The 25,020-nt window shown below is 48.1% G+C and overlaps 1 protein-coding gene across 2 annotated transcripts in view; it reads right to left on the bottom strand.

The window, feature by feature from the left end:
* The window catches only part of LOC137437027 (transient receptor potential cation channel subfamily V member 5-like), a 125,728-nt gene extending 105,193 nt beyond the window's left edge, over window positions 1–20,535 (bottom strand). For both annotated transcript variants that reach the window (XM_068131335.2, XM_068131336.2), the window contains exons 1-2: window positions 20,403–20,535; window positions 20,202–20,299 (exon numbers count right to left, since the gene is read on the bottom strand). In XM_068131335.2, coding sequence (XP_067987436.2) covers window positions 20,202–20,299; window positions 20,403–20,491 — 187 coding nt within the window. In that variant the 5' untranslated portion in view covers window positions 20,492–20,535. The remainder of the gene's footprint in view (window positions 1–20,201; window positions 20,300–20,402) is intronic.
* Between the last annotated feature and the right edge of the window lie 4,485 nt (window positions 20,536–25,020).

Below are 25,020 nucleotides of genomic sequence, written 5' to 3'. Positions count from 1 at the left end.
GCCCCCCCACTATTAACCCGGTTACCGTCGACGCCTCACCTGGATGCCTACAAGCATACGCTACCCCTTTCGTGCTCATACATGCAGCCGTTTCCATGCTCTTGGTCGTACCTTCTCTAACACACCTCGGTACACTCATTCCGCTCACCGACTTGGTCACACACCTGACCACCGAACACCTTGGCACACATTCGTCGCTCGCACACCTCACCAATACACCGCTTCGCGCCCCCTCCTCGGTCACCTTCTTTGTGACGATCACAGGTGTGCTCTCACCCGCACACCCAACCACGTGCCTCACTACCAACTCAAATGTGCCTTCCCACACACGCTCTACCATTCCAGGTGTGCATCCTTCCATCCCAGGTGTACATCCTCGCTCACCTGTCACAACCAGCTCACTCTCCTTGTCACTCTCACTACTCTCACCTCCACTCTCGGTCGCGCACTCACCCTTACTCTTGACAGCATGCGCTTTCCCCATGCACCCGTCCGTTACACACCTTTCTCGCGCATCCTCCCGCGCACACTTCTTCGTTACTTCCTCCGTAACTCTCACCACACCGCGCTTCCCTGTGCTCCCTCGCACACGCGCTACGACCGGCTCACTCCTGACGGCACACTCACTCCTCGGCGTGCACTTTTTCCTCACACACCCCATGGTCGGACATTCTCGCACACCTCTTTTTTCGCACACCAGACCTGTCGCACACCTCACCAACGGCCTTTCACGAACACCCGGATCCAAACCAATCCCCAAGCCGACTGAAGCTTTCCTCACATCATGTACATTGCCACTCACCTTGGCACCTCGTCCCCGCACCTCCTTTGCCACCTGCAAACTCTTTATTTGGTTAGTGAGCATCACATCATGATTTGAACACAGACCTTGTACATATTCCATGACTTCCTCCTTTATCTCCCTCTTAGTTTCTGTCCGTCCCTTCTTAATTTCACTCACCTCTTCTCCCACTTCCTCTAATTTTTGTTTAACCTCTTTTATTTCTCGGTGCGTCCCCTCAAGTTCGTCCTCTAAGGCTACCGTGACCGTCTCTATGTGCATCCTCACCTGCCGGTCCCTTTGTCTCCATTATCTCTGTCACCTCGTCCACCCTCATTGTCAGTTCCTCCCGTACCATCTGACATTGCCTCTGCGTCGCTATTAATTCGTTTTTAATTTCTTTTTGTGTCGCCTTTAACCCTCCTAGTACCGCAGTGTTCTTTTGAACCTGCTCCACTAACTTAGTTTGTCCCTCTGTCAGCTGCTCCACCTCCTCCGTCAGATCTTCTATTCCCCCTTGTAACTTAGCCGTATTATTTCTCACCTCTTTCTCTATACGCTTTTCGCCTCGCTTTACCTCCTCGCGCAGCCCCGAGACCTCCTCACTCACCCCTCGTCGTATTTCCTCCATCTGGTTCCCCATCTGTTCGATTTCCCGGGCGGATTGTTCCCCTATTTCCCGCAATTTGTCCTCCATCCTATTTTCTAACCCCATTAACCCATTTTTCACCTCTTTTATCCCGTTGTCTAACCCCTCAAAATTATTGTCTAACTTCTCACCGGTACCCCTCGCTTCGTCCCTCATTACCCCCATTTGGTTTCCCATTACCCCCAATTGCTCACTCTGAGCATCCATCCGGTTCCCCATTACCCCCATTTGGTTTCCCATCCTGTTTTCCATCCCTTTGAAATTATCGTCTGTTTTTACCATAAAGGCCATCATCTGTTTCATAAACAGGTTCCAATTCATTGGCATCTCGGGTTCGGCTACCGCGACCATGGGCGTGGCTAAATTTGGTGCCGCAACAACCATGTGCGCGAGGACGCCATCTTGTGCACCTGATACACCCTCAACCACACCTTCTTTACTCTCCTCCACCCTTTCCTCCACATACATTTCCCCGAGGTCCTGGGTCGATTCTACCCCGTCTATCTCTCCCACCGGCATCCCGTCGCCTTGAACAGCCATGGCGCGATTTCAAAATTCGGGTTTTTATACAACAAACAAATTTCGGCTTTATAATTTCGAGCGCGTAAACGCGCTCCGGGTCCGATCTCACTCCTCGACACCAATTGTTATACTAATAGTACAATTGGTGTTCCAAAATTTGGGCTAAATAAATTTAGTCCCAGGTTCGAATCCAACTCCTGACAACCAATTGTTATAGATCGCGGTTAGATGTTATAGACCGAGCGGTGGTGTAAGACCGCGACCTAACAAAACTCACCCGATTCACCCAGACTTTGGCCGTATCGCACCGTAGCTGCCCAATGAGGGGAAAAGACAAAAACGACGAATGCAAAGAGGAAAACGAAGGCAAAGAAGTTGGAAATACTACTAAATTTATTTACTATGTACACACATAAGCAAGAAGAAAGCAGGCACGTTTATTTACAGGCACATGAGACGCAGGTGACACAGTGAAAATGATTAGCTTATGCAGACTTGACTTAACTACCCAGGACAGCACAAACAAAGACACTGACTCACTCGGGGAATGCCAGGAATGGCAGAAGGTGGACGGCTGGAGGTGCACGCTTGGTGGAGCCAACACGGAGCTTGGTGGAGCCAACACGGAGCTTGGTGGAGCCAACACGGAGCTTGGTGGAGCCAACACGGAGCTTGGTGGAGGGGAACGCTCGGTGGAGCCAACACGGAGCTTGGTGGAGCCTTGGTGTGACGGGTTCTCTCTTCTCTGTAAAAGCTCAACCGTCTTGTCTCTGGTAAAAGCTCAACTCTTCCAGTCTCTTGCAAAAGCGAATCTCTCTGACTCCTCTCCACGGCTTGGGCTCCCTTGTGTCTGCCGGTAAAAACTCATCTCTCTTGGCCACACCCCTGCCTTGGGTTATATAGGCCCCCGCCCCTCAACCTTTGCGAACCTCCCCGACCGCTCTTCCTCCGCCCTCTGTAGCCAAACCCCTGGCTCATGGTTGGTCGAGCGGGGCTGGTTCACTCCTCCCCCTCTATGACGAGGTGGAGACACGCCTTTCTTCCCTGACTCGAGCCTCGTGGTCAATGGCGGTTATTGGAGGGGAGGTGATTGGGAATCGAGGCTCAGCAATGACGAGAGGGGATGTAATATGGCAATCGAGGGTCGGCAATCACGAAAGGGGGGATGTGAAGGAAATGGGGATTTCTGGGGATGGGAATGGAAGGGGATCTATTCTCTTTCACTGGTGCAATGGAGTATTTCAATTAATGGGAGACACAGCCTTATCTTAATACACATAATAAGGATATAACTGTCAAAAGAAAGGATATATCGTGTCCTGCATGTATGTTTTATGGACTAACTACGGAAACGCCCTTTGACCTTTATACAACCACAAACGGAGGGAGGAGGGGTGATATTTTACAACAACCTTTTACAACAACATTTTACCACAACAACAAAATAAAAAAACATTCTCATATCCACAACAATATATTCCCCAATCAATCAACCACCATCAACAGTCAATCAACAATAGTACTAAGATGGCCATCTTATATATGTCCCCCCTTTCCCCACTCATGACCCCTCAATGGTCACTGTCCCTCACAATGTCTCTGGGCCCCTCCAGACCAAGGTGAAGGTCGACTTCTCCGCACACGGGCGGTTGAACGAACCCCTGGCTGACGTGTTCCAAACGTGCACGTCGCGTACCGGGGACAGCTGCTGCAGCGCACACCTCCTTGCTAAGCAAAGCGGGCAAAGCAAAGCGCGGCTTGCAACGCGCGCAAGGCCCAAGGTGCGACCCGTACGCGTCCTGGTAGACGTTGAGGCGAACTGTGTCAGACGCTTGGTTCCGTGCACGAACCCACGGCAACTTGACGTGTAATCGGTAATTACCCCGCGCAGGTAACTCCTTTTGCCAGACGGGCTTTCAAACGCAGCGTCCCCCCACGCTGCTCAATATCGACACCGCTCGCGTCGGAGCTGGGCGAGGAAGAAGAAGATCGCCGCTCCTCCCGGACCTCGTGTGTTTTCTTCTTCCATTTCCGGTCTCCTTTTCCCCAGAAGGGCTCCTGACCCTTTAATCACAACAACCTTTAATCGAATAAACATTAATAAGCAATGACCTGAATAGTAATTCACATAAATTCACATAAATCCGTAACAAACACCCATACGTCACTGCGGGGACATCTCGACAAACTCGACCGGAGAGAGCGACCGCCGAGGTCATGGATGCAGCCTCGGCACCTCCGCCGGAATCGGAGACCCCGGCCAATCCCGAGGAGGATCCCGATCCGGGCTTGACGGCAGCCGCAGCAGCTGGACCCAAGCCCGGAAGTAACGCTACATGCTATTTCTGCGGGAATCGGAATCATCTCAGGTCTGTTTGCCCGGCTAAAAATGCGACATGTCATTTGTGCTCAAAGCCGGTCATTTTGCAAAAGTTTGCCGATCGTCGCGGGGCAAACGAGCCCGCTCGACGATGAATGTGCTTATCGCCGAGCCAGCGGACCGAGCGGTGCGCGGGGCGCCTCGCCCGCCTTTGATGGGGATTGCCCCTTCCCGTGGGCCCCTAGCTGAGAGCTCGACCTTGGTGAGACTCGTCGCGCCGACTAAACAAGTGGTGCAATCACGACAGTATGCAGTGCGACCGTCCTTGGCCGGCATTATTCTGACACCCTGCCAACTTCCTGGATCGGCCACCCGAACGGCTAATGTGGGCTTTGAAACTCCGCGTGTGACACGAGTGCCATCCGGAGGCAGCACGTATGATCTACAAGCTACTGCAATGGCACGAAAGCTGGGAACTTCACGCGTGGCACGTGCGCCCTTTGGAGGCGGCACGACTGGCCTACAAACGATTTCAACGGCACGAAAGACTTTAGCTGGCGTTGGATCCACACGCGAGGCACGAGCGCCTCACCTTGACGACTCGATAACTACATGTCCATGCTATAATCCCACTTATGATCGAGGGGATTTTTGCTCATGCTTTGATCAACACAGGTTCAACGGATAGTTATGTTGATTTTCGGCTTGTGAAAAAACATGGATGGCCGATTCTTGGGACAAGACGCCGAATCTTTATGGCCTCTCAGGGGCTATGGCTCAGCACAAAAGGGGAATGTCGACTGAAGCTTGTGATTAAGGGACGAATGTTTCCAGATGTGCATCTCATGGTCTTACCAGCATTATGTGCAGAGGTTTTGTTAGGACATGATTTTCTCAAGAGACATGGATGTTTGGAAATGGAATTTGGTGGCACTGATACAATTCCTGTGTGTGCTCTTGCAGGGATGGAAATTGAGCCGCTGTCGCTGTTCCCCAATATGACCACGGACTGTACACCTGTAGCGGTTAAATCGCGACGCTACTCGCGAACTGACGTGCAATTCATTGCGGAAGAAACTGCCCAGCTATTAAAGGAAGGTATTGTTACAGACACGACTTTGATGTTAAGGTGGGCCGAGCGGAATGGCCGTCGTGTCCGCACAAATTACCCGACTATACTCGACGTCGACGGAGTCGCGCTACGCTGGCTCAATAAGAAAAAGAAGACACCCGGCTGGGTTATAATGACACAATACGACACCAGGGGTTCAGTTCTCAAGACCTCCGGAGGAGGTTATATTAAGGCGGAAGGTTAGATTACAACTACAAGAGGGACAGCATAGAAAGACAGGCACTTAGACACACTCTTATATTAACCCTAGACAGACCACAGATAAACGGGACAACGCTGACTCACACGGGGTTTGATGGCTAGGAAAGGCAGATAGCGATGGCTCAAGGTGCACTCTTGGCTCAAAGCAGGGTACACGGTTCGGTCCAGAGATGCGGGGAGGTCTCGTCGCAGCGCTCAGAGGTGACGTTCTTTCTCAGGCCTCTCCAAACTCAGGCGCATCTGTTTCAGCGCTCGCAGGTCCGTCTTTCTCCAGCTGGGGGCGAATCTGACGTCACGTCCGGCAAGCGGCTGCGTATATCCGGCGGGGAGTGACACGCCCTCGGCTCGTTAGCTCCGCCTCGTGGAATCGGCACGTTGCTTCTCATTGGGTGCGTGCGGGGGGGGTTACTGGCTCCGCCCCTGACGAGGAGCTGACAGCCAGCCCCTTCGGGGTAACCCCGTGGAGCGCATGGTCTGGAGCTAATCGAGCCGGTGTGAGGACGCATCCTCCCCCGCTCCGCCGCCATCTCCTCTGTTGTTGTTGTAATTGTTGTTGTAGTTGTTGTTATTGTTGTTGTTTGGGGAAGAAGATGGGAGGAGGTATGGGAAAGGTCCTAAACTCACTACTGATGCCATATAATCACATTCTGGTGCAACGAAGAGTCATAATTAATGGAAACGAGGCCTTAACTGACATAGATTAAGAATAACTAGGAAGATGTCCGAAAGTTGGCTACGTGTGGTGCGGTGGACCTGGGCACGACATTTAATGGGGGAATAAGGGGAAGGTCGGCTCTACTGATTGTTATTTACATGCAATGGGACTAGGGAATGGGGGACTGGGGAAAGTTGGGGAGTATTGGAGAAAATAGGGGAATATTTACAAGCGGATATGGAGGCCAAATTCCATATTCGCAACATTGCACCCTTCTCTACCCTCGGGGCGTCCCGACCCGATAAATTTTTACCTACTTTAGTGTGGCACGCAATGTAGTTCCCTCTACTATTAACTCTACCCTGAGTGCGACAGTTTTACAGATATTCACAAATGAGTAAATATGTCCCCCTGCGACGTTGCACCCTTCTCCTCACAGAAACACACCCACAGGATAACCGAATCCGGAAAGAATTCTCAAACTAAACATACAGCCGGTAGGGAGCATTATTTACAAGACTACGCTGCTATTTACACTACGATCCAGGACCTGTTTTTGGAGGAACACATGCAGATGTTATGCATAGAGAGAGAGCGCTTGCCAACATCGATACACCAACCCACGAGTGCTCTGTGGCCGACGGCCTTTAATAACGTGCAGAGCACCCTTTCCGAGCATCAACAGCACCACCCCACCACCAATCGGTGCAGTCACCATTGTTCAATGAAATAAAAATAAATTCGACAACCCCTAACCCTGCAGGTGTCTCTTGCTCTTCTTGTGGTGCACTTGGTGTTAATTAACAGTGGTTCACCTTTATGGCATAGGTGCCACGTTGACCCATAGGTCCTTCCACGGGTGGTGCTTGGCCGCAAAAGAGCTGCGGTCCATTGTGGGTGGCCACAAACATTGCGGTCCATATGGTGTACCGATCCAGGCAGCGAACAGCGAAAGTGCAGGCCCACAACTGCGCAGCCAGCACCTCTCTCTCCTCTCTCTCTACCCCAAAGCCAGATCCTCGGAGGTGGGAGACAAAAGAAGAAACAAGTGAGTAAGGTGGTAAGGGCGCAAAAGTGCACGCAATGTAAGGTGATGCACACTGGGGGCACATGGGAACCAGGTGAGACAGGTACGTTCCTATCGTACGCCCCCCCCCCCCACCAGGTAACCTACATGGCCCCTCCCTTACCCCTTACTGTATCCACAAAACACAACACTACCCATAAACATCTACTTTACAAATCGACAAACATCCCTACTGTCTTCCCCGTTCCTCCCATAAACCAAATTCGTCTTCTCTCCCTCCTAACCAATCAAATTTGCCATTTTCAACTCTCATCATAATTTGCCATCTCCAACTCAACATCAAAATTTGCCATTACCAATTCATCATCAGTCCCTCCTAGGGAGGGAGAGATGGAATCACCCCAATGTCTCATCCACGTCGTGATGCGTCTCACAAATCCTCACAGCAATCTCATTTCCTGCACAAAACAAAGAAAACACAGGTGTGGAGTCATCATCATCACCACAGGTAAGTGGCTGCGTATGGTGCGACAGGTTCATCAATCCTAACTATCTCCTAAATGACTTTAACAACTTTACACTACCCGGGGGCTTTCTCCGGCCAAACCATTGGCCCTCTTACACTATGGGTTCTAAAAACCAATTCCCATTGGCCAAACTGTGGTGCTCTTCAATTTGGGGTCTCACTCCCCCGATTCATCTCCCGGTGCCCTCGTACAATTTCTGGGCTGCGACGTGTACCTCTCCCAGTGGGTCTACCCACCTGCACACCTCCACCACTGCAGTTGCCTCCGAGCTTACCTGCTCCTTACCCTAACCTAACTACCAGGGGAAGGCCCTCTGGCTCTCTCCCCACTCCGTGCCCTCTCTGGCACTGGGCTGCCCGATCCACACCCGGGATCCTCAGGCACCCACTCACAACTACCGGCTCCCAGAGCCCACCTGCGGCCTCACCTGGCCGACATCCTCACAGTGGTGGAGTGCCCAACCAACTACACACACTAACAGGCTACACGCCCAGCCATTTCCACAACACTAATGCACCCATCCACAACACCATTCTGCAACCGCACCACAGATGCCAATATCCAACCACAATTTACCTGCACCCTCTACCTAACACTTACACTACCCGCCCCGGGTACTCGTGAAAGGGGTCTACTCTTCCCCCATCCACACCTTCGCACCATGCACACCACTCCGTACCACTTACTCCAACTCTCTCCACACACCTGTACCTGCACACCTGTGCTCTCACACCTGGTGCCACCTGCACCCTTCTCTCCCCAAGCGCATTCGCGCTGATCCACAACACTCATTACTCACACACTGCTCCACACACCTGTCCAGTTGCACACCTGTGCAATCACACCTGTTCAATTCTCACACACACACGGCATCATCTCAGCTAACTACTCCCTTCTGAAACTTGCGCTTCCCAGTCGTCCCTTTAAACTATTGCGCTCCCTCGTCATTATAATCCACACTAATCTACCTGCGTCCCCACTACAGGTATCAGTCACTAACTAACCTTAACGTTACCTAAGGTCATCTTCTCTAGATCCCTACACACAATATCCTAACCCACCCGGGCTAGTTTTCACTGCCATACACCCCATAAGCTATTGCTCCTTTGCCCCACACCTGTGAGGGATGGTGGATTTGCCATCCCACCACATCGGGGGTCTCTCACTACCAATTTTGCACATCAAATTTCAACAAATTAAAAATTTGCCAATCACTGCCCATCAGCTGCCAATCACTACTGCCAATCCCTTGCCAATCATCAAATTTTGTTTTTCTCTAATTTTGGGTCCAAAACACTAACCTCATCTCCCAGTCTACTCACTAATACCTCTCGGTGCGCCAATCCCTGTCCAAAGCCCGGCTTCGTAAAGCCAAGCAATGGATGCTGGTTGTTTTGTGCCAGCGGCTGGATGCGTCCGGCATTCGGGGCAGGGACGGGGGCTTACCCGGGCCGAGATCCCACGCATCACCTCGGCGTGGAGCCATCCAATGTCCCGATCTCGACCTGCCGGCACGTCTCAACAAAACGTGGTCGCCATGACGACCCTTCCTATCCAGCCGCCCGCTCCGCCTAGTGGAGCACGGACGCGGCCGTTCAAAGCGAGGCCCGGCACGCACCGAGGGCCCGATTCGGCTATAAGTCGTTCTAAACTCTACCCCGTCTAACGTCGATGCTTCACCTGCATGCTTACACCCCGAAGCCCGCTCCTTTCTCACACATCCAGCTGTGCCCATGCTCCTCGTACCCTTCCTTACACACCCAGGTACACCCATTCCACTCACAGCCTTGGTCACACACCTGACCACCGAACACTTTGGCACACATTCGTTGGTAGCACACCTCACCAATACACCGCTTCGCACCCCCTCTGTGACAATCACAGGTGTGCCCTCATTCGCACACCCAACCACGTGCCTCACCACCAACTCCAGCGTGCATTCCCACTCACGCTCTACCATTCCAGGTGTGCATCCTTCCATCCCAGGTGTACATCCTCGCTCACCTGTCACAACTAACTCACGCTCCATGTCACTCTCACTACTTTCACCTCCACTCGTGACAACGCACTCACCCTTACTCTTGACAGCACACTCTTTCCTCATGCACCTGTCCGTCACACACCTTTCTCGCGCACACTCTCCCGTTACACCCTCTGTAACACTCACCACAGGTGGACACTCTTCCTTACTTCTGACAGCGCACTCTTTCCTCATGCACCTGTCCGTCACACACCTTTCTCGCGCACACTCTCCCGTTACACCCTCTGTAACACTCACCACAGGTGGACACTCTTCCTTACTTCTGACAGCGCACTCTTTCCTCATGCACCTGTCCGTCACACACCTTTCTCGCGCACACTCTCCCGTTACACCCTCTGTAACACTCACCACAGGTGGACACTCTTCCTTACTTCTGACAGCGCACTCTTTCCTCATGCACCTGTCCGTCACACACCTTTCTCGCGCACACTCTCCCGTTACACCCTCTGTAACACTCACCACACCACGCTTCCATGTGCTCCCTCGCACACGCGCTACGACCGACTCACTCTCGCCAGCACCCTCACTCCTTGGCACGCACTTTTTCCTCACACACCCCAGAGTCGGACTTTCTCGCACACCTCCTCTTTCGCACACCAGACCTGTCGCACACTTCACCAGTGGCCTCTCACGAACACCCGGGTCTATCTCGACCCCCAAGCTTCTTAAATCCCCTGGCGCATCATACGCACGACCATATTGGTCACCACTTACACCGGGTCCTCTTCCTCTTCGCTTCTCCTCCATCACCTGCGAATCCCTCATCCGGTTAATGAGCACATCATCACGATCCAAACACAGACTTTGGACCAATTCTTTTATCTCCTCTTTTATCTCTTTCTTATCCCCTCTCCGTCGCTTCTTAATTTCGCTCATCCCTTCTTCCACTTCTTCTAATTTGTGCTTCACCTCTTTTATTCCCCGGTACGTCTCCTCAAGCTCATCCTCTAAGGCTACCTTGACCGTTTCCAGGTGCGTCCTCACCTGCCGGTCCTTCGTCTCCATTACCTCTATCACCTCGTCCAACCTCGTTGTCAGTCCCTCACGTACCATCTGACATTCCCTCTTCGTCGCTACCAAGTCATCTTTTAGTTCTTTCTGTGTCGCCTTTAAACCTCCTAATACCGCAGTGTTCCTTTGAACCTGCTCCACTAACTCCGTCTGTCCCACCGTCAGCTGCTCCACCTCCTGCGTCAGGTCCTCTATGCCCCCTTGTAACTTTACAGTCGCCTTTCTCACCTCCTTTTCCATGTGCTCCTCACAGTGCCTCACCTCCTCGCGCACTCCTCCGACCTCCTCACTCACTCCTCTTCTGATCTCCTCTCCCATCACTTGCATCTCCTGCCCAGATGCCACCCTCATCTGCTCCATTTCCTCCCTGTGAGCATCCAGTTTGGTTTCTACCCCCATTCTGACCCCCTCTATCTGCTGCTCCATTTGTTTAACTTCCCTTTCCGCTTGGTCCCTCATGTCCCTCAATTTGCCTTCCATACTGTTTTCTAACCCCTCTAACCCATTTTTCACTCCCTCTATCTGATTCTCCTGGGCAGCCATTCTATTTTCTACCCCCATTAACCCATTTTTCACTTCTTTTATCCCGTTGTCTAACCCCTCAAAATTATTGTCTATCTTCCCAAATTTCTTGTCTAACTCCTCAAAATTATTGTCTAACCCCTCACTGGTACCCCTCGCTTCGTCCCTCATTACCCCCATTTGGTTTCCCATTACCCCCATTTGCTCACTCTGAGCATCCATCCGGTTCCCCATTACCCCCATTTGGTTTTCCAATCGCTCACTATTCTTTTCCATAAGGGCCGTCATTTGTATAAAAAAAAGTTCCAATCTTCCCAGCGGCGCTACTTCGGTCGCGGGCACGGTGACCAGCGAGGCGCCATTTTGCGCGCCCGCTTCTTCGTGCGTGACGGCGCTATTTTGCGAACCTGCCGCCCTCACTGCTTCGCTCTCCTCCTGTCCCTCATTTTGGTCCTGGATCGACCCTACCTCACTCTCCTTTACCGGACCCCAGCTGTCTTGATCCGCCATAGCGCGACTTGCAAAATTCGAGTTTCGTAAAACAAATCCAATTTTTTTTTTTCGTTATAATTTCGTCGAGCGCAGTACGCGCTCCGAATCGATTTTCCCTCCCAAAATTTGGGCCTAATAAATTTAGTCCCGGGTTCGAATCCCACTCCTGACACCAATTGTTACAGACACGACTTTGATGTTAAGGTGGGCCGAGCGGAATGGCCGTCGTGTCCGCACAAATTACCCGACTATACTCGACGTCGACGGAGTCGCGCTACGCTGGCTCAATAAGAAAAAGAAGACACCCGGCTGGGTTATAATGACACAATACGACACCAGGGGTTCAGTTCTCAAGACCTCCGGAGGAGGTTATATTAAGGCGGAAGGTTAGATTACAACTACAAGAGGGACAGCATAGAAAGACAGGCACTTAGACACACTCTTATATTAACCCTAGACAGACCACAGATAAACGGGACAACGCTGACTCACACAGGGATTGATGGCAAGGAAGGGCAGAATCGATGGCTCAAGGTGCACCTTGGCTCAGGGGCAGAATCGACCCGGTCCGGTCCAAAGATGCGGGTAGGTATCGTCGCGCTGGAGGTGGCGTCCGTTCTTCTTCGTAGCTGAGGCGCATCTGACGTCACCTCCGTCTTCCTGCGCATGTCCAGCGGGGAGTGACACGCCCACGGCTCGTTAGCTCCGCCCCAGATGGAATAGGTCCGCCGCTTCTTATTGGGTGCGGGGGGTTACCGGGCTCCGCCCTTGACGAGGAGCTGACAGTGAGCCCCTGAGTGGTAACCCCGTCGGAGCACATGGTCAATGGCGGCTAACCAAGCCGGAGTGAGGACGCGCACTCCCCGCGCCGCTGTTGTTGTTGTTGGTGTTGTTGTTTCATGAGGAAGAGATGCGGGGAGGTATTGGGAGGTCCTAAACTTACTACTGGTGCCATACAATCACATTCTGGTGCAACGAAGAGTCATAATTAATGGAAACGAGGCCTTAACTGACATAGATTAAGAATAACTAGGAAGATGTCCGAAAGTTGGCTACGTGTGGTGCGGTGGACCTGGGCACGACATTTAATGGGGGAATAAGGGGAAGGTCGGCTCTACTGATTGTTATTTACATGCAATGGGACTAGGGAATGGGGGACTGGGGAAAGTTGGGGAGTATTGGAGAAAATAGGGGAATATTTACAAGCGGATATGGAGGCCAAATTCCATATTCGCAACATTATCATAGAACCTAGTCGGTCGCCATGGCGGGCCCAAATTCTGGTGGTACGAAGCGAAGCGCATCGCAAACGCATGGTAATCGACTATTCGCAGACGATTAATCAGTTTACACAGCTGGACGCCTACCCCCTTCCGGGAATGGACTCCCTGGTTCGACAGGTGGCCCAGTATTCGGTCTATAGCACTCTCGATCTGCGTAGTGCGTATAATCAAATCCCCATCTCCGAGGCCGATCGCATCTATACAGCGTTTGAATCGGGTCAAAGGTTATACCAGTTCACCCGGCTACCTTTTGGGGGCACGAACGGGGTCACTTGTTTTCAGAGGGCTATGGACGACCTCATCGCTAAGGAGAACTTGACCGATGTCTTTGTATATCTGGACAATCTCACGGTTTGCGGGTATGACCAGGAACATCATGATGCTAATCTGAAGCGCTTCCTCGAGGTCGCGCAGAGGTATTGCTTAACTATGAATGAGGCTAAATGTCGTTACTCCGCTCGCACGATAGATCTTCTGGGGTACACCGTGACCCACGGCTCTGTTGCTCTGGATAAGGAGCGTCTGCGACCCTTGCTCGACATGGCCCCGCCCTGCGATCGTGCTTCGCTGAAGCGTGCTCTCGGGCTGTTCGCTCATTATTCTAAGTGGGTACAAAATTTCTCCATGAAGCTCCGCCCACTTGTGGACTGCGAAGCGTTCCCCATGAGCCTTGCCGCCAAGGCCGCTTTCCATAGCCTAAGTCCGACATCGCTGGCGCCGCTGTGGCGACGATTGACGAAAATAAATCTTTTGTTTTGGAAAGTGATGCATCGGATCATGCGATAGCTGTGACTCTCTCCCAAGGGGGCGCCCTGTGGCCTTCTTTTCGCGAACTCTCACCTTCGCTGAGCGGAGACATTCGTCTGTCGAAAAGGAGGCGTATGCCATAGTCGAGTCGATTCGGCGTTGGCGTCCCTACTTGCTCGGACGATGCTTCCAAATTATCATGGACCAACAGAGCGTTGCGTTTATGTATGACACCCTGCATGCTCAACGCATTAAGAATGAGAAAATCACTCGCTGGCGCATCGAACTCGCCGATTTCTGCTACACAATCAAATATCACCCTGGGAGGGATAACCTGGTTGCCGACGCCTTATCGCGGCCGGCAACGTGTGCGGCCTCATATCTTTGGAGGATCTGCGCGCTTTGCACGACACTTTGTGCCATCCCGGGGTTACGCGTTTCGCTCATTTTGTGCGTAGTCGTAACTTGCCCTACTCGGTTGAAGACATTCGCCAGGTCTGTCGCAATTGTTCTGTATGTGCTGAACTCAAACCGCGTTTTTACAACCCTCCTATGGGGACACTGGTCCGAGCAACTAGGCCGTGGGAGAGATTGGCGATGGGCCACTCTTCAAAGGGCCACTGAAAGGGCCACTGCCGGTGTCACCGGCATCGAGTAACTCTCGTTAGCTGCTCACTGTCATTGATGAGATCTCGAGATTCCCTTTCGCTTTCACGTGCGTAGATATGACAGCCGCCACGGTTATCCGGTGCCTGCAGAACTTGTTTTCTATGTTTGGGAATCCGGCCTACGTGCACACCGATCGGGGTGCGGTGTTCCTGTCCCAGGAGGTGAGGAGCTTCTTACTCCAGCATAATGTCGCTTCTCGCTATACCACTCCGTATAGGCCGCAGGCGAATGGACAGGTCGAACGCTTCAATGGTATTATATGGAGAGTCGTCACGCTAAGCCTTAGGTCCCTCGGCCGAGGCCTAGATAAATGGGCTTGGTCGTTACCTGCGGCACTGAACTCGATCAGGACTTTACTATGTACGGCAACCAACCAAACTCCCCACGAACGGATGTTTCATCACCCGAGGAGCTCGGGAAGTATCCGACCTTTACCTAGTTGGCTTGCAGAGCCGGGGCCGGCTTACCTCAAACATGCGGTTCGCATGAGTAAGTATGATCCACTCGTGGATAAGGTGCAAGTACTCCAAGCTAATCCCGAGCATGCTCGCGTGTTGATGGCTGATGGACGCGAGTCAACTGTCTCCCTACGCCACCTGGCCCCATGTGGGGAAATCGACGCACCAATTTACGAGTCTATGGACTCTCCCATTGCTTCGCCTATGGAGCATCTGCCGGCCATCTCGCCGCCAAATACACCCCAACGTGTAGGCTCTGTGGTGCCACCTTCGTCACCTGACTTAGGCGGCTACTCCGACGCAGGGGACTCCGGACTTGGGGATGTAGTACCCGGTAGTTTCCGGACCCGTGCTGGAAGGGAAATTCGTCGCCCTGATCGCTACGGATGGACCGACTGACATGGACGGACAATCGCTGCCCTACTATTGCTGCTGCGTGCTTGATTCCTGCCTTAGCGGAAGTGTAGTTTTAATGGCGGGGAGAATGTAATGAAATTGTATCTAACTTGAACCCAGGTGTTATGCTCTCTCCAACCACTGAGAGGCGTCTATAAGAACTCGGACGGCCATCGCTCCGGAACATTCCTGTGACATTTAATCTGTGACACGTAGACTCGAATGGTGCATATATGTAGATGATCTAGGCTTGCTTGCACTGATTGATAATTGCTGAACTTCTCCTTGATTATATAATCCTGATATATTGCATGATCGTATTTCTACAGGATGTTGCCAGAGATCGAATTGTCATTAAACCTACTATTAGGACAATGTTGTGGATTTGACTTTCATAACAGTCCCTACATGTCTTCTTTAACCTACAGATGGCCCTACATATCTCCTTTAACCTGCTGCAGATGGCCCTACATGTCTCTTTTGACCTGCTACAGATGGCCCTACATGTCTTCTTTAACCTGCTACAGATGGCCTACACATCTCCTATAACCTACAGATGTCCTTACAAATCTCCTTCAACTTACAAATACCCCGACACCAGAGCGGGAGTTATGTTTTTAAACTGGAGTCTTAGACATTGGAGTGGCAGAGCCTCTTGAAACATAGATGGAAGAAAAAAAGATCTTAACTGCGTTACTGGGCATATCAACTTTCCGTTACTTATAAAACCTACTAAAACTGAAGAAATATGGAGAGTAAAAAAATTTTTTTTCATTGACTTTGATATTGATAGCTTAAATTAATGTATTTAGTCACCTGACTACAATAAAAACCCAACGAATAGAATATAAACACCCAATACGAGTTTTAAAACGGTTTGCAATGGTACAATGTGCTTGCACTGCATTTAAATGTCCAGACTGTGATTTAAACATTTGGAAATGTGGAAATCAGTCAGAACATTCAAAATGAGCCAAACGAGGTCAGAAGCCATTTTCTTCTTACCCACAACAAATTCAGCAAAGTGATGCATTTCTGCTGGAAAGATACATCCAAATCTGAAGGTAAGTGGACACGAGGGCAGCAGCTTTTTACTCCCGCGAGGGAGTAATGCATTCGATCGTGTCCGTGTGTGCGTGTGTGTGTTTGTGAACAAGATATCTGGAAAAGTTCTGAACGGATTTGGATGAAAGTTGGTGGGATGATTGCCCTTGGGATAAGGAAGAATTGATTAGTTTTTGGTGAAGCTCAGGATATTATTCCGGATCCAGGAATTTTTTGAAGGATTGTTTACCATTGGAAGATAGGGCTAATTTTTTTTAACATTATCTTCTATATATTCTATATTTAACATTGTGATATGAAAATAGTTTTCATATTTGTTGTAAATGCAGTATAAACTCGTGGTTATGCGTTAGAGCAGTGTATTTTTTTTAGCAGCGTCATCTTCAATGTTCATTTTTTTTTCTAATAAAGACATGTTCTGTCATTTTAAAACCACCAAGGTGTGTATTAGGTTTCCCCGTTTCATAAAAGGTATCGTTTGATACGTATAATACTTTAACTGTTTTTTGTTTTGTTTTGTTTTTTACCTCAGAAGAGATATCAACATTTACCTCAGCGAATGTCAATCGCGGTGTCAGTATTTGATGAACTTATAAAGACTTAGGTGAGTTATAAGTGTGACAAGCATGTGCACGGGATTCTTCCCAGAAGAATGAGTGGTCGCATTAGCTTGCACGACTTTAAATGAGCGAGTTTTGTTTTGACGTTTGGGCTAGTTTTACATGTTGTATCCCTAAGGAATGAAACGAACGTTTTTCCTGGCTTACAATTTTATTTGAAGTCACACATGCCTCAAATTACACTCACTTATATAGAATTGAACGCTGAATCCGAAAATGTAAGTGAAATTGCCTTTTTTTTTTAGCCGCGTCGCAGACGCTGCTCATAGAGTGCCCTCTGCTGTTGTTGTTGTTCTTTTTGTTCTTGTTGTTCTTGCAGAGAAGACAAAACCTCAAAGCTCCACCCATTCTGGGAACCATAGCTCCACCCATTCTGGGAGAGCCTTCATATAAACAAATATCCACCATTTTATTAACTCGCATAGCTTTGAGGCCTGTTTTGTCGGCCCGTAGTGTCTTCCTCTCTCACACAGTTTTATTTCAAATCAAATTCGATATATCATTTCATTTTTCACAGTCGCTAACATAGTTTTAGACTCGGTTGAAAAAAAACGGGAAAAAAATCCGATGAAAGTTGCCCTTTATAGAACGAAATGAATTCTCAAAGGCCTGTAACTTCAAGTCCATTGAGATATTTTTTTTTTAAATCGCGGCATGGTCAATCATACACCGCCCGAAATAACAGACGGGAAAATGCCGAGATATATATATTTTGTTTAAATCGCGGCATGCTGTCATACACCGCCCGAAATAACAGACGGGAAAATGCCGAGATATATATATATTTTGTTTAAATCGCGGTATGCTCAGTCATACACCGCCCGAAATAACAGACGGGAAAATGCCGATATATATATATTTTGTTTAAATCGCGGCATGGTCAGTCATACACCACCTGAAATAACAGACGGGAAAATGCCGAGATATATTAAAAATTCGTCCATTTGATGACAATCGTCACGATGAAATATTTCATTTATACGTCGTCACAATAATGTGGAGAGAGGAGCATAGCTTCGTTCACATGTCGCCACACACGGGAAATTTCCGAGATATATTTTTTTTAAATCGCGGCATGGTCAGTCATACACCGCCTGAAATAACAGACGGGAAAATGCCGAGATATATTAAAAATTCGTCGCCACACACAGGAAATTGCCGAGATATATTTTCACTTTGCACAAAAATAACATCAAGTAATCGAATCAATAGGAATGTCCTGTGCCTATAACATCGACGTTATAGGCACAGCTGCATCTAGGCATTGTGTAACATCGACGCGGCTTTTGTTTTAATTAAAACTTTTTGTACTTGTTTTTACATTATCTTCTATATATTCTATCGTAATAATAGTATATATCTGTGCAGTGTCTGTCTTGTGTTGCCTTGTCTTGTGTTGTCACTGAACCACTTTCTCAAACTTTTGTGAAATCGTACCAAACTTCTGGTATGCACATATCTCTCCCGTTGGTATGTCCTAAGCGTATTTTGTTTGAAAATTTTTCCAATTTGTTTTTTTATTTTTTTGGAATTTTTTCGGGAAATTTTTTTTTCAACTTCAATTGTTTATAAAATGTGATATCACGTATATTACAAATACATTTGTGCAAAATAATTGTTTGAATTATGATTGGTTTAAACCATGACAAAATGGCAACTCGGGTACAGTCATTTATCTATATATCGACACATCTGGGCAGTGTCTGTGTTCTCACTTAACGACTCCCTCAAACTTTTGTTTCCATGGTTGTGAAGTGTTTTTAATAACGTTGTGGTGGTTTTGAATCACGTGGTGGTGAGGTGTTTTGAATTACGTGGTGGTGAGGTGTTTTTAAATGACGTGGTGGTGAGGTATTTATAATTACGTGGTGGTGAGGTGTTTTGAATTACGTGGTGGTGAGGTGTTTTGAATTACGTGGTGGTGAGGTGTTTTGAATTACGTGGTGGTGAGGTGTTTTGAATTACGTGGTGGTGAGGTGTTTTTAAATGACGTGGTGGTGAGGTATTTATAATTACGTGGTGGTGAGGTGTTTTGAATTACGTGGTGGTGAGGTATTTATAATTACGTGGTGGTGAGGTGTTTTAAATTACTTGGTGGTGAGGTGTTTTGAATTACGTGGTGGTGAGGTATTTATAATTACGTGGTGGTGAGGTGTTTTAAATTACTTGGTGGTGAGGTGTTTTGAATTACTTGGTGGTGAGGTGTTTTGAATTACTTGGTGGTGAGGTGTTTTGAATTATGTGGTGGTGAGGTGTTTTGAATTACGTGGTGGTGAGGTATTTATAATTACGTGGTGGTGAGGTGTTTTAAATTACGTGGTGGTGAGGTGTTTTGAATTACTTGGTGGTGAGGTGTTTTGAATTACTTGGTGGTGAGGTGTTTTGAATTATGTGGTGGTGAGGTGTTTTAAATTACTTGGTGGTGAGGTGTTTTGAATTATGTGGTGGTGAGGTGTTTTAAATTACTTGGTGGTGAGGTGTTTTGAATTATGTGGTGGTGAGGTGTTTTTAATTTCGTGGTGGTGAGGTGTTTTAAATTACTTGGCGGTGAGGTGTTTTTAATTACGTGTTTATGGCTGTGAGGTGTTTTAAATTACGTGGCGGTGAGGTGTTTTTAATTACGTGTTTATGGCTGTGAGGTGTTTTAAATTTCGTGGCGGTGAGGTGTTTTTAATTTCGTGGTGGTGAGGTGTAATCGTCCAAAACTTCCAGTGTGCACCTACCCCTCCCCTATGTATGTGCTGAGGTGTTCTTTCTTGAAAAAAAAACATTCAACCTAAATTGCCTATAAAAATGTAATATCACAAACACAACAAATACATTTGTGCAAAATAATTGTTTGTATTATGATTGGTGTAAATCATGACAACACAGCAACTCAGGTACAGTCATTAGCCTCAGCTAAAATAAGCCCGTTCCTCAGTATCGACGCTTGATGAGGCGAGCGCAGCGAGCCGAGCCAAGCTAGTATATATATATATATATATATATATATATATATATATATATATATATATATATATATATATTTATTGGACACACACAGTGCATATATATATAGGACACTCGGACATATTTCATACCTCGAACCAGGAGATTTTGGGATGAATCATTGAGGACATGATGGAGGAGTTCCACATCGTTCTCTTTGGCTGCAGAAAACAACGGAACGTCTCGGATACTGTAAGTCACAGACAATAGAAACATCTCAATGAATCGTCTGCATCTCTGTGAAAATTCCCTTAAAGATGTATTCCATGAAATACATGATAATTACGACTTACTTTTGAAGTTGGTGCAAATAGAGTTCGTCAGTCGACCTTAAATTTAGACCTAAGTACGTCTTCACCATGTCACCGAAAACCCCTTCCATGCTCAACTCCTTCCAATGCCACTGGCAATCCTATGTGTGTCTCACCTTGGTGCTAATCTCCCAAAGCAGGTATCGAAAGGTGGAATATGAAGCCCTCCCAGGGTCAAAAAAACCCGCCTCGTTTTCTTTTTCTTTTTCTTGGATTAAGTTTCGTAGACTAGGTGGTGATGTTTGTTTTTCTCGTTTCGAATTTGGAACATTTCCAGGTGTTGTTGATCACATTTTCAGCCCAAAGGATTCTTTCAAGGGTGTTCACCGAACCTGGTCACCCTCCAGTTATTGTCCAGCTCATTTGTTGCGTATCTCTTTTGGTTACTGTTGGACTAGACGGATTCATGGAAAAAGGCCATGTATAAGCTTCGAGGTGCATTTTTGAGTAAAAGTTGGGAACCTTACTGTTTAACATAATTAGGGTATGCTGAATTCGATTAACCTGGTTCCCAAGCCGAATTTTAAGGTTTTTTTTGAGTTTGGAATAAAATGCTGAAGAACTTGGGCATTGGTGAACTCACAGAGGAGACAATCAAATCTGCAGAAGCATTAGTCTGCAGAATATATAATGTGCACAGAACAACCTCTGTTGATTCAGCACGACATATGTTGTTCTCCAAGACTGGTAAACCAGAAGCAATGTCACCGACAAGTGATGCTCTTCATTTCCATTTGATGCAAGTACACCATCAAGCCATGGTATGGAGAAATGCTCATTGTGCCATACCTGACCTTCCTGCACCTGTGGAAATTGGATGGAAACGTCGTGATTCAGGACTAGAGCCTATTCTGATGTCACTGAGTCCAATCCCAGAAAGTTGCCTCGAGATGATTTGTTGTGCATGCTGGAAGCAATGCAAGACTTGACGCTGCAAATGTCGCTATTCAGAGTTGAGGTGCACATCAATGTGTGCCTGTCAGCAACAGAGTGATGATCAGACCACTTGTATGAATTTGATGTAGTTTGGCAAAACAACATGTGTGACATTCGTGAATGTTTGTGCTTCATGGCCATGTATACTTAATTTTAGAATAAATGGTTGTGTGAAACATTGTCTTATTAAAACCATTTCCCATTTTATAGTGTACAATTTCAATATCAGTTTGAATGTCTTTTAATCTTTAATCTTTAATTTTAATGTTTTAATCTTTAATTTGAATTTAATGTCTTTTAATCTAAGCCCTGGTGTTGGCTTAGCGGTTAGGGTGCCGGCTTGGGATCCAAGGATCCTGGGTTTAGAATCCCGGTCGATCGCTGAATTAACGCCAGGGGGGTTGACTCAGCCTGTCATCCTTCTGAGGTCGGCAAATTGATACCAGCTTGCTGGGATGAATTATCCCGGGGTGTACCCCGGTTTAGAATAGGTACACCGTATCCCTGTGCATCGTAAGAGCGTGACCAAGGGTTGGCTTCAGGAAGAGCATCCGGCCATAAAGACATTGCCTCAAAAAGGGAACCATGATTGTCATGGGGCCCGCAAGGCTAACCCCCGCTCCAGCGGGGAAAATGGCCTTAAAACGATCATTCATTCATTCATTTTTTTGAATGTCTTTTTCAATATGTCACCAACCATAATATAAACCAGACGGATTTATGAAAAAGGGCCATGTATACGCTTCTTGATGCATTTTGGGGTAAAAGTTGTAAAGCTAAAGTAAAAGAGCTGCATGTATATGCATGATATATAAATGCTTGTTCAAAGAAATTGTCCAAAAATGGCATTTTGTCGGCCATTTTGTTTATGCTAATTAGAAGGTTAAAAACTCAAAATTCGGCTTGGGAACCGGGTTATTCGAATTATGTTAAAAAGTGAGGTTCCCAACTTTTACCCAAAAATGCACCTAACATTCACATTTCTCAGAAATCCGTCTAGTGTATGTGCCTTATCGCTCCAGCTGATCGGACTATATAACCAGCATGACATTAATTACATTCAGGGTCAGAATTCTTTCCATTCAATGTCATTTTCCAGATCCTGGTACTTTTCCGTTTATTTCATTTGCGAATTGGTCAGATGAAGGTCGTCGAGCACTGACACTTCAATTGACAATGTCATTCTTTTCTTCTATACTTGCGGGTAATTTATTTGGGCGCAACGCCTCGTTTTCAGTGTTCAAGCTTGTTGGAATGACGGGGCTGGTGTGATGGCTTACACGTGCGCACACTCACCTATAAAGCTGTCTGGTGCGTTTGGACAAGTACCAGTGCACTGCTCCGCACACTCTGCTTAATGTGTACGCACTTGTGCCGAATGTCTAACCGTTTGTCCTCTGTGCTGGGCGCCTTGTAGTCAAATGCTGGGAGCCTGGCATGATGTGAATCTGCGATGAGATTTCTTGTTATTCCATCATTCTCTGCTGGCTGCTGAGATGCGCATGTGGGAAAGTTGATCACCCAGGAATTGTCAGCATGCTGGTTTGTTGTCCTTCCCACCCCAATGGAAAGGGCATACGAGGACGCGAGGACACACACGTCCGCTGCTCCAACCAAGCAGCACAATTATCTGCCTATCCTAATTACCTGGGATGACATAAGCTTGTTATTTTCACACTTGCTGGATGATATTGCAATTTGAAACATCGTGGGTGTTATGATGATAGTGATGACAATTTTAAATACCATCTTGTGCTACACCCAGTCAGTTATAACGTTGTTGTTCAACTTTTGAACTGTGAAGGAAGAGGGAATGTAAGGGAGCTCAGCTTTGACTCTCCATTCATACGAGGGAAGTACTTTGGGATCGAATGTTCAAGTCCAAAAAAAAAAAGCAGCAATTCTCTGGATAAAGATGGATAATGGATATGCAGCTTTGTAAGGTTTTGTAAGGTGCAAAAAAAGAAATAAAAGGTGTGTATTCATATGTTCACCTGTAATGCTTCCAAGGCCCTGTTTAAAAAAGAACTTGTTTACCACTTGCACCACACAGAGTTTTCACAATGTCACAAAAATCAATGTGGGTAGGATTAGGTGGTGGGTGAGGTATTGTTGATAGGAGTAGGTGGTAGGTGAGTGTTATTGGTAGTAGTAGGTAGTGGGTGGAGTGTTGTTAGTAGGAGTAGGTGGTGGGTGAGGTGTTGTGGGTTGGAGTAGGTGGTGGGTGAGATATTGTCGGTAGGAGTAGGTGGTGTGTGAGGTATTGTCGGTAGGAGAAGGTGGTGGGTGGGGTGTTGTGGGTTGAAGTAGTTGGTGGGTGGGGTGTTGTGGGTTGGAGTAGTTGGTGGGTGGGGTGTTGTGGGTAGGAGTAGGTGGTGTGTTGTGGGTATGAGTAGGTGGTGTGTTGTGGGTAGGAGTCGGTGGTGGGTGAGGTATTGTGGGTTGGAGTAGGTGGTGGGTAGGGTGTTGTGGGTAGGAGTAGGTGGTGTGTTGTGGGTAGGAGTAGGTGGTGTGTTGTCGGTAGGAGTCGGTGGTATGTTGTGGGTAGGAGTAGGTGGAGGGTGGGGTGTTGTTGAAAGGAGTTCGTGGTAGGTGGGGTGTTGTTGATAGGAGTAGGTGGTAGGTGAGTGTTATTGGTAGTAGTAGGTAGTGGGTGGAGTGTTGTTCGTAGGAGTAGGTGGTGGGTGAGGTGTTGTGGGTAGGAGAAGGTGGTAGGTGGGGTGTTGTGGGTAGGAGAAGGTGGTGGGTAGGGTGTTGTGGGTAGGAGTAGGTGGTGTGTTGTGGGCATATGAATATGTGGTGGAGGATGTTGTGGATAGGAATAGGTGGTAGGTGGGTTGTTGTGGGTAAGTGGTAGGTGGGGTGTTGTGGGTACATGGTAGGTGGGGTGTTATGGCTAGTAGTAGGTGGTGAGTGGGGTGTTGTGGGTAGGTAGTGGTTGGGATGTTGTGGGTAGGTAGTGGTTGGGGTGTTGTGGGTATAGGAATAGGTGGTAGTTGGGGTGTTGTGGGTAGGTCGTGGTTGAGGTGTTGTGGGTAGGTGATGGTTGAGGTGCGGTGGTTGGGGTGTAGTGGGTAGGTAGTAGGTGGGGTGTAGTGTGTATAGGAGTAGGTGGTAGTTTGGGTGTGGTGGTTGGGGTGTTGTGGGGTAGGTGGTGGGTGGTTGTTGTGGGTAGGTGGAAGGTGGGGTATTGTGGGTAGGAGTAGGTGGGGTGTTGTGGAAAGTATGGATTCGGTAGGAGAGGGGGGATACAGACCTTGGGTCGCCTCTATCCATTATGGAGGTTTGCCCTGTCCAGTTAAACCTGGGCACCAGTTTTGATAAGTTTGGACTTCAGACCTCAAAACCTGCATGATGGATTCCTTTGAACAAAATATCTCAAACAATTGTGGACGGATTCGGACGAAATTTGGCAGAGAGGTAGTGTATGTCACAAGAACGAAATGATTAGATTTTGGTGAAGATCCGGAATCGGATCCGGCTACTGGAATTTTTTATGTGATTCTTCACCATTGGGAGATGGGGCCAAAAACGATACATAGCAGGATATCTCAAAAAGTTATGGACGGATTTGGACGAAATTTGGTGGAGAGGTTGGGTGTGTGACAAGGAAGAATCGAGTAAAATTTGGTGAAGATGTGAATATGGATTCGGATATGAAAAT

The sequence above is a fragment of the Myxine glutinosa genome, chromosome 11, assembly GCF_964187855.1.
Source record: "Myxine glutinosa chromosome 11, kmMyxGlut1.1, whole genome shotgun sequence".
Classification (NCBI taxonomy): domain Eukaryota; kingdom Metazoa; phylum Chordata; class Myxini; order Myxiniformes; family Myxinidae; genus Myxine; species Myxine glutinosa.
The sequence above is the reverse complement of the archived record's forward strand: the minus strand, read 5'-3'. Positions and strand labels throughout refer to the sequence as shown.